Here is a 15830-nt window from a genome sequence, read left to right as displayed (position 1 = left end):
CACACATAGGGCTCTGCATCGCATACACACACACACACATTGGGTTCTGCACCGCACACACACATAGGGCTCTGCACCGCACACACACATAGGGCTCTGCACCCTACACACACACACATCGGGCTCTGCACCCTACACACACATAGGGCTCTGCACCCTACACACACACACATCGGGCTCTGCACCACACACACACATAGGGCTCTGTACCACACCCACACATACTGATGGCGCTCTGCACCGACCCCCCCAACCCCCATAGGGAACACATGTAGGGAATACATACTCACCCCTCCTCGGTCCCTGCCGCTCCTGCATGTTCGTCCGCTGTCTGGTCTGGACATATCAGCACAGTAGTGACGTCACCGCTGTCCTGAACTGTCAGACACAGACAGCGGGACAGTGATGAGAAGCAGCGCTGCGCTCCCTCTCATCAGTGCTTTCAAATATATCGGCATCACAGATGCTGATACATTTGAATGTGTGATCCTGAGCAGGGGGCCCGGTGCTGGCGCTGACACCACGGCAGCCGCCGCCAGGCCCCTCCCCCAGGTCACGGACCCCACAGCAGTGCAGGGGGAGGTTGTGGGGAGAGTACGGGGGAATGTGTGGGAGGGTGCAGGGAAGGGGGTGGGGACTCACGCACTGTACCCGCCCAACAGGGCGGCAACATGCTATTTCCAGATTTGCATGTCAACATGGTCCTGCCCATGTTGACATGAAATGACCGGAAGCAGCAAAATCGCAGCAGGAGCGGTCACATGACCACTCTGAGCCGGGGGAGAGGGGCTGACAGCAGGGCATGTAAGTGGTCTCTATCTACTTACCTGCCCCAAAGTAGCCCAATAGGGTAATAAAAAGAAAAGTCAAAATAAGCCAGATAACCCCTTTAAGTGGTGTATGTGCATATATGTTGCCCTACCCACATCTTAGGATACATGTACTCCTACAGGATTTCAATAGTAGCTTTGTATGCATGTCTGAATGCTCAGTGGTTGTCATGGTTTCCTGAGCAGTAGGTCGTCTTCTCTTGCTTCCTATAAAGACATGCAATCTATTACTTACTGTATTTACACATATTAATGAAGCACATTTGTGTTCCCCCCACAGTAATCTGATACCAATGGACCCCCCAGATAAAAGAAGCGTGGACACTCCACTGAAGGAGAAGACCATCGAGGACCATTGGAGCGGGTATGTTTATATCAATGTAGAATCCTTAAAGAGGACCTGAAAAAATCTGTTTAAAATGTTAAAGTCCTCAGTGGTTGATACTAGTTATGAGCGAGTGTAATTGTTACTATTCGCTACTCGCACGAATAGTATGGTATTCGGGGTATTCGTTATATTGCAAGTAGAGATGAGTGAATACCGTAATATTCGTAATCGCTATACTAGGAACGAGTGATTTGTAATATTCGCGTATTTGTTGAGAATACTGAGTACAATAAAAGCCAATGGGAAATTTGAGTAATTTTCTACTGGACTCAGCAGAGAGGTCTGGGGGCCTGAGGAAAAGGCTGAAATGGATGGAAAGTGATGAAACTGAATGGGGAGAGCCTGGAGAATATGCTGCACGCATTTCTGACTCACATATGGTTTCTGGGATCCCATGAGGCCACATGGAAGAATCATAGAGTCATAGACTCATAGAATATTAGAGTTGGAATGGACCTCTGAGGTCATCTTGTCCAGCCACCTGCTCAAAACAGGATTCACTAAATCATCCAGACAGATGTCCGTCCAACCTCTTTTTAAAGACTTCCATTGATGGAGATCTCACCACCTCGTGGTAGCCTGTTCCACTCATTGATCACCCTCACTGTCAAAACATTTTTACTAATATCTAATCTATGTCTCCTCCCATCAGTTTCATCCCATTGCTTCTAGTCTTTCCTTGTGAAAATGAGAAGAAAACTGATCCCTCTACAGTGTGACAGCCTATAAGATATGTGTAGACAGCTATTAAGTCTCCTCTCGGTCTTCTCTTTTGCAAGCTAAACAATCCTAAATCCTGTAACCGTTCCTCATAGGACATGGTTTGCAGACCAGTCACCAATCTGGTCACTCTTCTCTGAACTTGTTCCAGTTTGTTGATGTCTTTTTTAAAATGTAGTGCCCAGAACTGGACACAATATTCCAGATGATGTTTGCCCAAAGAGGAGTAAAGGGGGATAATGACTTCACATGATCTAGACTGTATGCTTCTGTTAATACATCCTACAATGGTGTTTGCCTTTTTTGCTGCTGCGCACACTGTTGACTCATGTTCAGTCTGTGATCTATTAGTATATCTTGGGGGCACTTTGCACACTACGATATCAAAGGTGCGATGTCCGTGGGGTCAAATTGAAAGTGACGCACATCCGGCGTTGCAGGCGATATCGTAGTGTGTAAAGCCTTTTTGATACGATTAACGAGCGCAAAATCATCGTAATCGTATCATCGGTGTAGCGTCGGTCATTTCCATAATTTGGAAATGACCGATGTTACGATGTTGTTCCTCGTTCCAGCGGCATCACACATCGCTGTGTGTGAAGCCACAGGAGCGAGGAACATCTCCTACCTGCGTCCTGCGGCTCATGCCGGCTATGCGGAAGGAAGGAGGTAGGCGGGATGTTTACGTCCCGCTCATCTCCGCCTCTCTGATTCTATTGGCCGCCTGCCGTGTGACATCACTATGACGCCGCACGACCCGCCAACTTAATAAGGAGGCGGGTCGCTGGCCAGAGTGACGTCGGAGGGCAAGTGAGTGCATGTGAAGCTGGCGTAGTGATAATGTTCGCTACGCCAGCTATTAACAGATATCGCAGCTGCGACGGGTGCGGGGACTATTGCGCTCGGCATCGCAGCATCGGCTTGCGATGTCGTAGTGTGCAAAGTGCCCCTAAGTCTTTTTCACACATGCTCTTGGATAGCTCTATTCCTCCCATGCTGTATATGCTCTTTTCATTATTCTTGCCAAGATGTATGACTTTGCATTTCTCCCTGTTATAAACCATTCTATTAGTTGCTGCCCATTGTTCCAGCTTGTTTAGATCTTGTTGAATCCGCTCTCTCTCTCTCTTCTCTAGTATTAGCTATTCCTCCTAGCTTTGTGTCATCAACAAATTTAATGAGTTTACCCTTAATACCTTCATTTAAATAATTGATTAAGATGTTGAACAACACGGGGCCCAGGACAGAGCCCTGTGGTACCCCACTTGAGCAAGTCTTCCAACTGGATGTGCAGCCATTTATGACCACTCTTTGACTCCGATCACTAAGCCAGTTACAAATCCATCTACCAGTTGCCTTGTCCATTCCACACTTGGTCATTTCTTCAATAAGGATTGTATGAGATACTTTGTCAAATGCTTTACTAAAGTCAAGATGTACTATATCTACTGCATTTCCCTGATCCACCCAGTCAGTGATTTTGTCATAGAAAGAAATTAAGTTAGTGTGACATGACTTATTAGTTACAAACCCATGCTGGCTCTGATTAATCACTTCATTCTCATCCAGGTGCTTGCATAAATGTTGTTTAATAATTTCTTCAAAGATCTTTCCTGGTAGGGAAGAAGTTACATGTGGCTTCAGTCTATCAGTGCCCTTGCAGTGTATGTTGCACTGCTCTGGCGAGCCCTGCAGTGACTCACACAGCAATGTGCAAGCAGCTACGGGATGACAAATGCCAACAGCAGGAGTTTAGCTCACCTAATTACCGGCTGTTATGATTTCCGCTAAACTCGTGATGTCAGCGCTCGACATCAGCACTCGTCACTGAATTCCATGACACCACATTCTCACATCAAGTCTCTCGGACTGCCTGAGACTGTGACTAGCGGTGATGTCATGGGTTCACGGTACAGTTCGCATGAGAACGCTGCTGCCATGGAACTCAGTGATAAGCGCCGCTGACCTCACAAGTTCATGATATCGGCGCTCGTTATGCCTTGCAGTGACCTGGCTTGACCAAATGATGTAAGCTCAGGTCACTGCACTCCTCTCGCAGCCAATAGGGAACATTCTGTTCTTCATTGACTGGGACAGTGAGTATGATATGAATCGACATGGGACCCCCTTATTGCATTACGCCTGACTCGGATTTGTTAATCTTTTCAAAAAATTGGTAAAAGTGGAAATGTTTTGGGAAGTGTTTTTTCAAATAAAATTTTTTTGTTGTCTATTTTTTTTATTACTGACTGGGTTAGTGATGTCGGGTATCTGATAGACGCCGTGACATTACTAATGCCAGGGCTTGATGCCAGGTGACATTAAAAAGCTGGTATCAACCCCATATATTACCCCATTTGCCACCACACCAGGGCTATGGATGAGCTGGGACAAAGCACCAGGATTGGTGCATCTAATGGATGTGCCACTTCTGGGGAGGCTGGGGCCTGCTATTTTTAGGCTGGGGAGGGTCCAATAACCATGAACCTCCCTAGTCTGAAAATACCAATGACAAATAGTAGTTAGGCTGCAGTAGGAGTACTGATCTACAAAAACCCTTTAGAAGGACTCCATTGTGCAACCCTTTGATGACTCCAAAAGGAGAGAAGGACATTTCTCCTTGTACCGTGGGTTCAGAAAGATGGGAGATCCAGGAAAGGTTTTTGGTTAAACTACGTATCACATGAGGGTCTTGCCACAGGTACTTACACATGAACTGTGCCATGCTATAAAGTCCTGGAGGTGGATTCACAGGACCGTGCACCGGACTCCCCCAGTGAAGCAACCTGGAGCTAACCCCTATACAGGGACTGTCCGATCACCCCACCAGGGGGCCTAGCTGCACGGTAGCCGGAACACTAGGGGTACGGGATAAGAGTCCTTCAGGGATCCGTACAGGAATGTCTCTGAGTCCGACAGGCACCGAAGAATGTCCCCATTGAAGGACTTTAGTTCTGTCGATCTCCGTGACGAAACTCTTCCCAGGGGGTATCTGTGCCAGAGTGACGGGAGCCACCGGAATGACGTTACTGGGACAGATGATGGACTGGTTCATCTCTTCTTCTTGTTCTACCGGAACAAAGGACCGGCTTCAGCCCGCAAGTTCTTGTCCGCGGGCGGGAAATGGAGTTAGAAGTCAAACAGGGCAAAAAACAGAGACCAACGGGCTTGTCGCGGGTTCAATCTTCGAGCAGATCGCAGATACTCCAGGTTCTTATGGTCGGTGTAAATGATAACCGGGTATACCCTCCAAGAGATAACACCATTCCTGCAAAGCCAGCTTGACAGCCAGGAGCTCTCGATCGCCAATGGTATAGTTGCGTTCAGGTGCCAAGAAGATTTTGGAGAAGAAGCCGCAGGTGATCATCTTCCCGATTGACAACTTCTGCATGAGCACGGCCCCAGCCTCTGAGGAGGAGGAATCCATCTCCAAGGTGAGCTGTCGGTTCAACTTTGGTCTGTGGAGAACTGTAGAGTAGACAAACGCCTGCTTCAGGGAACAGAAAGCGGCGTCGACCTCAGGTGACCAGTCTTTCGGGTTGGCCTCTTTCTTGGTCAAAGCGAAGAGAGGCGCTGTCAGAGCAGACAAGTGAGGGATGAACTGGCGATAATAATTGGCGAAGCCTAGGAAACATTGGATGGCTTTCAGTCCAGAAGGAGGGGGCCACTTAATGATAGAAGACACCTTCTCGGGATCCATCTGCAGGCCTGTGTCGGAGATCACGTAGCCCAGAAAGGGAAAGGATGTCCATTCAAACACACATTTTTCGAACTTAGCGTACAGGCGGTTCTCCCTAAGCCTTTGAAGAACGAGTCATACGTTCCTTCTGTGGGTCGGCAAGTCCGGGGAATAGGCCAGGATATCGTCCAGATATACGACCACACAAACATAGAGAAGGTCCCTGAACACGTCATTCACCAGTTCCTGGAAGACAGCCGGGGCGTTACAGAGACCGAAGGGCATCACACAGTATTCGTAGTGCCCGTCACGGGTGTTGAATGCTGTCTTCCATTCGTCTCCCGGGCGAATACGGACCAGGTTGTAAGCTCCGCGAAGATCTAGCTTGGTGAATATACGGGCCCCCCTGAGCTGATCGAATAGCTCTGGTATCAGAGGTAGGGGATATTTGTTTTCCACAGTGATCTGGTTCAAGCCCCGTTAGTCGATGCAGGGGCATAAGTCACCTTCTTTCTTCTTGACAAAGAAGAAGCCTGCTCCAGCAGGAGATGAGGATCTCCTGATATACCCCCTTGCCAGGTTGTCTGCAATGTAGTCTGACATGGCCTGGGTTTCAGCAGGAGACAAGGGATAGATCCGTCCACGAGGAGCAGTAGTTCTGGGCAGCATGGTGATGGCACAGTCGTACGGTCGATGTGGCGGTAATACCTCTGCCTCCTTCTTGTCAAAAAGACCAATATGCGGAAGGCAGTCCTGGTAGGGACTCTGGTGCCGGAGGCTGACGGACGGGCCTACGGACTGCACACAGTTCTCGTGACAAAACGGGCCCCAACGGGTAATCTCTCCAGAGCGCCAACTGAGGACAGGTTCGTGTACTCGTAACCAGGGTAGGCCCAGCAGGAGTGCGTGAGCCAGTTTCGGGAGGACATATAGAGCAATCTTTTCGGTATGCAGAGCACAATACGGAGTTCCACGGGTTTGGTGATAAAACAACACGGAGTCGGATAGGGGTTTCCCATCCACAGAAGCAATCACAAGGGGTTTTGCAAGCGGGACGACAGGTACCTGGTACTTGTCCACTGTAGCCTGTTGGATGAAGTTGCCCACTGCCTCCGAATCAAGATAAGCCTCTGTCATGAACCGGGTCTCCTTCGTTGTCACTTGGATGGTCCATGTAACTGGGTCTGAGAGGGTTCTGCTAACTAGGGTGGCTTCATCTACCAACTCTAGGGTTTGGAGTTTCCCAGCTTCTCGGGGCAGGAATGAAGCAGGTGGGTACCGCTTCCACAGTAGAAACACGGACCCTTGGCGCGTCGTTCTGCTCGGCGTTGCTTGGTTTGTCCCAGTCGATCTATTTGCATAGGTTCGTGAGTAGAGGTGCCCGAACGGCACTGACTGAGGGGCGGTGGACCTCTGCGGAGAGGAGATGTGACGTGTCGGTCGCCTCTTCCGGGATACTTCCTTGGACCGTTCCTGGAAACGGAGATCAATCCGGGTTGCAAGAGAGACCAGAGCATCCAGGGTAGGAGGAACGTCACGACCGGCCAACTCGTCCTTGATGCACACTAGCTCAGAGGCAAGCGTATGGAACCAGATGGCGTACTGGCCAACCGTTAAAGTCCTTTGGTGTAACTGGAGGAGCGAAGAGGCAGCCGAGGAGGTGCGTCCAGGTTCATCAAAGGTGTTTTGGAAGGCCTCCAGGAATCCCCAGATGTTGGTAATCACAGGATCTTCTTTCTCCCACAAGGGATTTATCCAGGACAATGTTTCACCCTCCAGATGGGACATCAGAAAGGCCACCTTTGCTTGATCAGAGAAAAAGAGGTGTAGAAGCAACTTGAAATGCAGCGTGCATTGATTTAGAAAACCTCTACAGATCTTGAGGTCCCCGGCATACCGGGGCGGAGAAGCCAGGCGAAGTTTCAAGGTCGCAGAGGAAGCCATTACGGAAGCCACTGCCGTGTTCTGAGTTGACAGGGATGTGGCTGTTGCTTGAAGAGTATTCAGGCGGGTGTCCATTGGGTCTCGCGTTGTCGTACCAGTTCTTGCTCTAATCCGGCCAGCTGGGACGCTATTGCTTCGGCGGAATCCATGGCCTGATCAACCTGTAACATCCTGGAGGTGGATTCACGAGATCGTGCACCGGACTCCCCCAGTGAGGCAACCCGGATCTAACCCCTATACAGGGACTGTCCGATCACCCCACCAGAGGGCCTAGATGCACGGTAGCCGGAACACTAGGGGTATGGGATAAGAGTCCTTCAGGGATCTGTACAGGAATGTCTCTGAGTCCAACTGGCACCGTAGGCAGGACGGATGACAGGAACCGGATACAGGTGCCGGGTAGGAACAGCAGACGGGGTCCGGGTCCAGCGAGACGTGCAGACTGATGTTTACCAGGTGAAGTCGGGGATCGGTGACGGGTTCAGGCTGATGGGAGATGGCGGGATCCTGGGGACTTCCTGGGGAATCAGACGTCAGGACCGGGTTAGCGTGGCAGGCAGGCTCTGTGGAAGAGACAGAGTTAAACGAAGACAAGGCACAAAGGGACCTGAACACCTAGCTATGGGAACACATTGATCAGGCACCGCCCACATGGAAAGGAAGTCCTAATATACCCTGTACCTGTAATTGACCATATCCTGTTTCCGGGACGCTGGCCCTTTAAGAAGAGGTGAGTGAATGAGCGCGTGCCCTAATGCGCATGCGCGAGGCTCGTGTGCCAGAGACCAGGGCAGGAAGTGGTGCAGGAGATGAAGGGGGACCAGACAGAGCATCCTGGATCGCAGGGAGACGTCGGGACCGGCGGGCAGGAGGCACGGAGGACTCAAAAGAGGGAGAGTGAGAGGGGCAGCCGCGGGCAGAAGAACCCGGGGACCGGAGCGGTGAGTGACAGACGGCGCCGGGATCCAGGGAGCGTGACACATGTGGGCCAAGCTGGAAACAGGCAATGGTTCTGTATCCCCACAAGGAGGATCTATAATACCCATCCACTCCTCATGCTGACTCCCCTCCTCCTCCTCATCCACCTCCTCCTCTCCAGCCCATTCATGCTGTACAGACATGAAGCTGGGGTTGAGAGTTACCTGTGTAGCATTGGGAGTCCCCTGGGTAGCACAGAAAAAAAAGTCTTGTTCCTCCCCATCTTCCCCATCCTCAAAGCAATATTTCTTGTATGCGGTTTGATTCATACATCCTTTGCAAAGTTTACTCTGTCCAATTTCTAGAGTAAGGGCGGCTTTGCACGTTGCGACATCGCACGTGCGATGTCGGTGGGGTCAAATCGAAAGTGACGCACATCCGGCGTCACTTTCGACATCGTAGTGTGTAAATGCTAGATGATACGATGAACGAGCGCAAAAGCGTCGTTATCGTATCATCGGTGTATTCTCAGATATTTCCATAATACCGGTGCCGCGACAGGTACGATGCAGTTCCTCGTTCCTGCAGCAGCACACATCGCTGTGTATGGAGCCGCAGGAGCAAGGAACATCACCTTACCTGCCGCCGGCTGCTATACGGAAGGATGGAGGTGGGTGGGATGTTTACATCCTGCTCATCTCCGCCCCTCCGCCGCTATTGGCCGCCTGCCGTGTGACGTCGCTATGACGCCGCACGACCCGCCCCCTTAGGAAGGAGGCGGGTCGCCGGCCACAGCGATGGTCGCAGGGCAGGTGAGTGCATGTGAAGCTGGCGTAGCGATAATTTTCGCTACGCCAGCTATCAAAAGATATTGTACCTGCGACGGGGGTGGGGACTATCACGTGCGACATTGCAGCATCGGCTTGCGATGTCGCAACGTGCAAAGCCCACCTAAGGTAATCTTCTAAGATTAATCTAATTTTCAGCTTTGCCCAACACCTGGTCATCTAATGGTTAGCTGGAGACCTGGAGAGGCATATAAGCCAGAGTGTCTTGCACCCACTGTGAAATTTGGTGCAGGATCAGTGATGATCTGGGGATGCACGTCAGCAACGCTGGAATTGGGCAGATTAAACTTTGGAAGAACATATGAATCAAGCCGCATCCAAGATTATCCTGGCAAAACAGTTCCTTCCTTCTGCTCAGGCAGTCTTCCCCAACTCTCAGGACTGTTTTTTCCAGCAGGACAATGTGCCATGCCACACAGCTCGGTCAATCAATGTGTGGATGAAGGACCACCACATCAAAACCCTGTCATGGCAGCCCAATCTCCAGACCTGAACCCCATTGAAAACCTCTGGAATGTAATCAAGAGAAAGATGGATAGTTACAAACATCAAAAAAAGACCTGCTTAAATTTTAAGCAAGAGTGGCATAAGGTCACCCAAAAGCAGTGTGAAAGACTGGTGGAAAGCAGCCAAGATGCAGTAAAGCTGGGATTAAAAATCATGGTTATTCCACAAAATATTGATTTTTGAATCTTCCTGAGTTAAAACATTATTAGTATTGTTGTTTCTAAATAATTATGAACTTGTTTTCTTTGCATTATTTGAAGTGAATACAATGCATTTTGTTGTTACTTTGACCATTTCTCATTTTCAGAAAATAAATACAAAATGTATTGCTTGGAAATTCGGAGACGTTGTCAGTAGGGATGAGCGAATGTATTCACTATTATTCGGTATCCGACGGATAATGGGGTATTTGAGGTATTCACTATCCGATGGCTAATATGGTATTTGCTCCGATACTTTCATTTTCGTTTCTGATCTTCCTGGCACCTTTTTCCAGCTAATGAACACATCTGACGTTGCTTGCCCTCACAGTAACGCCGCATCCATCTTTGTTGTGATGTTACTGTGATTGGCTTGACCGCACAGTGTCATAGGGGCTATATAAGGCAGATGCCATTTTGCGTGCACGCATTCATTCCGGAGCTGCCGGTGTAGCGAGACTGTACTGTGTGTGGGACAGCGTTTCTCCAGCCAACTAATAATAGTCCTTCTAAGGGCTGAAGATATTTAGCATTAGCTGTTAGCAGCTGTGTAAATCATAGAAACAGGTATAGGGACAGTGCAGTGCGTTCTATGAGATAGTGTTCCTGCTGCAGAATCCAAAATAGTCCTTGTAAGGGCTGAAGACAGTGTCCACTGTGTGCTTGCAGCTATGTAAATCATAGAACTGATGCAAAAAAAAAAAAAATCTCTTTTTAGTGCTGCATACAGTCTGTTACTGCAGTGTGGGATATATGGACAGCTAGGGACAACTTAATCACAGGCAGGGAGAGATTTAAAGCTGTCCTGACATCTGCTACTAATAATCAACAATCTCAGCACTGCTACATCCCTTGTGTCTGGTATACTAGCAATAGGTATTACAACTTGCAAAAAAAAAGTCCCAAAATTGTAAAAACAATGGGCTCAGGTGTAGTGTAGTGCCTGTCAGCCACCATCTCAATTCACAGTCTGAGTGTTACCAAATTTTTATTAATACTAAGGGGTACTTTGCACACTACGACATCGCAAGCCGATGGTAGCGATGCCAAGCGCAATAGTCCCCGCCCACATCGCAGGTGCGATATCTTGTGATAGCTGCCGTAGCAAACATTATCGCTACAGCAGCTTCACACGCACTCACCTGCCCTGCGACGTCGCTCTAACCGGCGACCCGCCTCCATCCTAAGGGGGCGGGTCGTGCGGCATCACAGCGACGTCACACGGCAGGCGGCCAATAAAAGCGGAGGGGCGGAGATGAGCGGGACGTAAACATCCCGCCCACCTATTTCCTTCCGCATAGCCGGTGGAGGCAGGTAAAGAGAAGTTCCTCGCTCCTGCGGCTTCATACACAACGATGTGTGCTGCCGCAGGAACGAGGAACAACATCGTACCTGTCGCTGCCGCGACATTATGGAAATGACCGACACTACACCGTTGATACGATTTAGATGCTTTTGCGCTCGTTCAATCAAAAACGATTTACACACTCCGATGTCGACAGCAACGCCGGATGTACGTCACTTTCGATTTGACCCCACCGACATCGCAGCTGCGATGTCGTAGTGTGCAAAGTACCCCTAAGTGTCAGTGGCACAACTTATCCCTGAAGCAAAATACCTTCATAGCACCAAACTAGCCTAATTTTTGGGGCTTCAGATCTTACAGAACCTACTTGGTGGCTTGCTCTTAAGGCCCCGTCACACTAAGCAACATCGCTAGCAACATCGCTGCTAATGAACAACTTTTGTGACGTTGCTAGCGATGTTGCTGTGTGTGACATCCAGCAACAACCTGGCCCCTGCTGTGAGGTGGTTGGTTGTTGCTGAATGTCCTGGGCCATTTTTTAGTTGTTGCTGTCCCGCTGTGAAGCACAGATCGCTGTGTGTGACAGCAAGACAGCAACAACTAAATGTGCAGGCAGCAGGAGCCGGCTTCTGCGGAGGCTGGTAACCAATGTAAACATCGGGTAACCAAGAAGCCCTGTCCTTGGTTACCCGATATTTACCTTTGATACCAGCCTCCCCCGCTCTCACTGCCTGTGCTGCCGGCTCCTGCTCTGTGCACATGTAGCTAGCTGCAGGACACATCGGGTTAATTAACCTGATGTGTGCTGTAGCTAGGAGAGCAGGGAGCCAGCGCTAAGCATTGTGCGCTGCTCCCTGCTCTGTGCACATTTAGCTGCAGCACACATCAGGTAATTAACCCCATGTGTGCTGTAGCTAGGAGAGCAAGGAGCCAGCGCTCAGTGTGCGCTGCTCCCTGCTCTCTGCACGTGTAGCTGGTCACTGGTTGCTGGTGAGCTCACCAGCAACTCGTGTAGCCACGCTCCAGCGATCCCTGCCAGGTCAGGTTGCTGGTGGGATCGCTGGAGCGTCGCAGTGTGACAGCTCACCAGCAACCTCCTAGCAACTTACCAGCGATCCCTATCGTTGTTGGGATCGCTGGTAAGTTGCTTAGTGTGACGGTACCTTTATTCTTATCAACAACCTAGCATACTTTTAAGGGGGCTTCATATCTTACAGAACCTAGATAGTGGCTTGCTGCAACTAACACACAGTCTTAGTGTTACCCAATTTTTATTAATACTTGGTGTCAGTGGCACTACTTGTGCCTCAAGGCCAGTATCTTCCTATCAGCCACCTAGTGTAATTTTGGAGGCTTCAGATATTACAGAACCTACCTAGTGGCTTCCTCTTATTACAACACAGTCTCAGTGTTACCCAATTTTTATTAATACCTGGTGTCAGGTGCACAACTGCTGCCTCAAGGCCAGTACCTTCCTAGCAACAAGCTAGCATATTTTGGGGGGCTTCATATCTTACAGCACCTACAAAGTGGCTAGCTGCAACTAACACACAGTCTCAGTGTTACCCAATTTTTATTAATACTCGGTGTCAGTGGCACAACTTCTGCCTCATGTCCAGTACCTTCCTATCAGCCACCTACAGTATTCACCTTCAAATAATCAAACCAAAAAAATGGGAAAAAAGGGGGGTAAGTGCCGTGGACGAGGTGGTAGTGACAGTGGTGGTCGCCCAAGCAGTGTGATTGAGATAAAGAAAAAGGTTCCTGCTTTATTGACCTCTGCCTTCCTATCCCAATTTTCATGTCCACGTGGGAAAGCACTCTTGCGTCCTGAACAGTACGAACAGGTAACGACTTGGCTAGCAGAAAATGCCTCCAGTTACTTGTTGAGTAGCAAATCCCAAAGGTCCACACAGACAGACTTGAGTAGCCCAGAGACTGGCCAATCGAATCCTCAGCCTGGTCCTCCTTCCTCACAACATCAGTATTCTAAGGAAACATATGACACCAAAGCAGGTTACTCTGAGGAACTGTTTACGGGACCCTTTGACCTTCCTTGCCTCTCACTGCGCAACACCACCAACGCAGGTGAGGCCGTGGTGTGCAGTGATGCACAGATCTTTGAGCACCCAAGGCCAGAAGAAAGCCATGATGTTGGTCGTTACATGCTGGGCAATCAGGTGGAAGTGTTAGAGGATGATGAGACATAGTTGCTTTTAGGTCAGCCTGAAACCTCCATTCCAGAAGATATTGATCTTCAGGAATTTGAAGACGACATGGTCGATGATGAGGTGACTGATCCAACATGCACAGGCGGCATGGATTATGAGAGGAGCATGTGCCTATAATCCGCAAAAAGCCTGTAAGACATAAGGTTTCAACCACTGCCAGAGGTCAATCGACTGTGTACATGACACCACCACCAATGCCATCTCAGAGTCCAAGGGTCCGTGCACCACCTCAGCCATCTCTGAGTCCAAGGGTCCGTGGTGCGATTGTGACGCTCTGGACTAGCCAGGTAGTCACAGACTGGCCCTTACACAAACACCCGTCCCGTACCAGGTAACACCAGCCAAACACACAACACTAGTCACCCCTCTCGGGGCTGGATGTTCACACCAGGGGAGCGGAGCCAGGCGGTTGGCCATGCCCACCGAGGAGTTCAGACAGCCTGAGGCGAGAAAAACTGGAGAGTTAGAAGTGAGTCCCTGTTAGGGAAAGGAAAAAGAGAGAAAGTGGCTCACTGGTGTAAGGGTCGTTGCCCGAACACCTTGGCTAAGAGGCAGACGGTGCTCTCAGCCCGCAGGAGCCGGGAAGACAGAACGGTGGAACCGTAAGGGACCGGGACAGGGTAGTGGCCCACCGGAACCAAACCGGGGAGACAAATTGGAAACCAGAAAAGGGGGTACTCAGACCCTAACGAGGTCCCGAAACAACCGGACCAAGTTGAATTCACTGATTGTGGTCTGGACCTTAGGTTCATTCCCATACAAGTCCCGACTGAAGGCAACAGCCCACTGAGGGGGATAGAAAACCACCGCTCAGGCAGAGAGATCCCATGGGCCAGCGTCTGTGGGCAAACGGGTTCCCCGACACACACCAAGCCGGGGAGCGGACTACCGTCGCTGAAGCATAGGCAGTCAATAGCTACAAAACGAGGTGCAGGAAAAAGGCAGAGACCACCAACCTGGTGGGGGACCAGACGCAGCCGGCTGCGGGCACCAACCACCATCTTGTTTGGTTTACCAGAGACTCCGGTGTATCTGTCATAGTGAGTACAACTGTGCCCTCAGGCCGCGCACCACCCCGCACCACGCCAATACACCCGCACCCACGCAACCGGGCCCCGGGACCAACATCCCCTACCCACGGAGGGGTCAACACCTGGCTGCGCAACGTCTTCCCCGGGAGCCTAGTAAACAGCAGCGGTGGTGTCCACACTCACCACAACCCGTGGGTGGTGTCATGAACTTAACCAACACCACGGCCCCGGCCGTAAACCTACCTACAAAACCCGTACGTAGTGCCAGCACCCTTCCAGAACGATGTGACCCCAGGTCCGGAGGCGCTAGAGCCACCCGACGACGAGCCTGGATACGAGCGGCTCGGTGGCAGCCGAGCGCGGGGCGGTACACGATTGTGTGGGAGTTTTTTTCCAAGAGTCCATCGACCAAACGGTTGCCATTTGTCAAATCTGTCAGACCAAGCTTAGCGAGGCAGAAATACTCCCAGCTTGGGCACCTGCACCATGAGAAACCATATGTTAGCTAAGCACACCACTAGGTGGTTGACAGCTCTAGGTGAAAAACACGATTTCCAGACTCAAAACTCTGCCACTTCCCCTGGGCTGCCTGCTTCCCAAACTGGTGTGCAAGAAGGTGGCGCTGATGCCTCCTTCTCCCAACCTGATGTTGGCCAAACTCAATCATCAACGACATCAGCTTCGGTGTCCCAGCGTTCCGTTCAGTTGTCCATACCAGAAACTTTTTAAAAGAAGCGAAAATACCCCGTTACGCAGCCAAGGGCAGAAATCACAACTGCACACATTGCACGATTGATAGCCCTTGAGATGTTGCCATATCGGCTTGTGGGAACAGAGGCTTTCTGCGATCTTTTGGTGGTGTTAGAACATCGGTTCTCTGTGCCTAGCCGCTACTATTTTTCTCGTTGTGCCGTCCCCGCGCTCCACAATCACGTGTCTGTAAACATCAAATGGGCTCTCAGCAACGCCATAACAGGGAAGGTCCACTTAACCACAGACACATGGACAAGCGGAAGTGGGCAGGGACGCTTCATCTCACTGACTGCACACTGGGTGAACCTGGAGGCGGCTGGTACAGAGTCTGAGCCGGCAACATCCCATATAATTCCCACACCCAGAATAGTGGGGCCTACTTCAATCACAGTTTCAGTAGCCTCCTACACAGCAACAACTCCCTCCTCCTCCTACTCTTCATCTGGCTCCTGTGCATCCTCCTCAACATCCGCCG

General features: G+C 50.3%; 1 protein-coding gene across 1 annotated transcript in view; it reads left to right on the top strand.

Moving 5' to 3' along the window:
* The window catches only part of LOC142302168 (uncharacterized), a 552463-nt gene that overhangs the window by 81560 nt on the left and 455073 nt on the right, over positions 1 to 15830 (top strand). Inside the window, exon 3 of the mRNA XM_075343251.1 lies at positions 1111 to 1194. Coding sequence (XP_075199366.1) covers positions 1111 to 1194 — 84 coding nt within the window. The remainder of the gene's footprint in view (positions 1 to 1110; positions 1195 to 15830) is intronic.

Source organism: Anomaloglossus baeobatrachus, chromosome 4, assembly GCF_048569485.1.
Source record: "Anomaloglossus baeobatrachus isolate aAnoBae1 chromosome 4, aAnoBae1.hap1, whole genome shotgun sequence".
Lineage (NCBI taxonomy): Eukaryota > Metazoa > Chordata > Amphibia > Anura > Aromobatidae > Anomaloglossus > Anomaloglossus baeobatrachus.
Note: the sequence above shows the minus strand (reverse complement) of the source record. Positions and strands in the feature narration are given on the sequence as shown.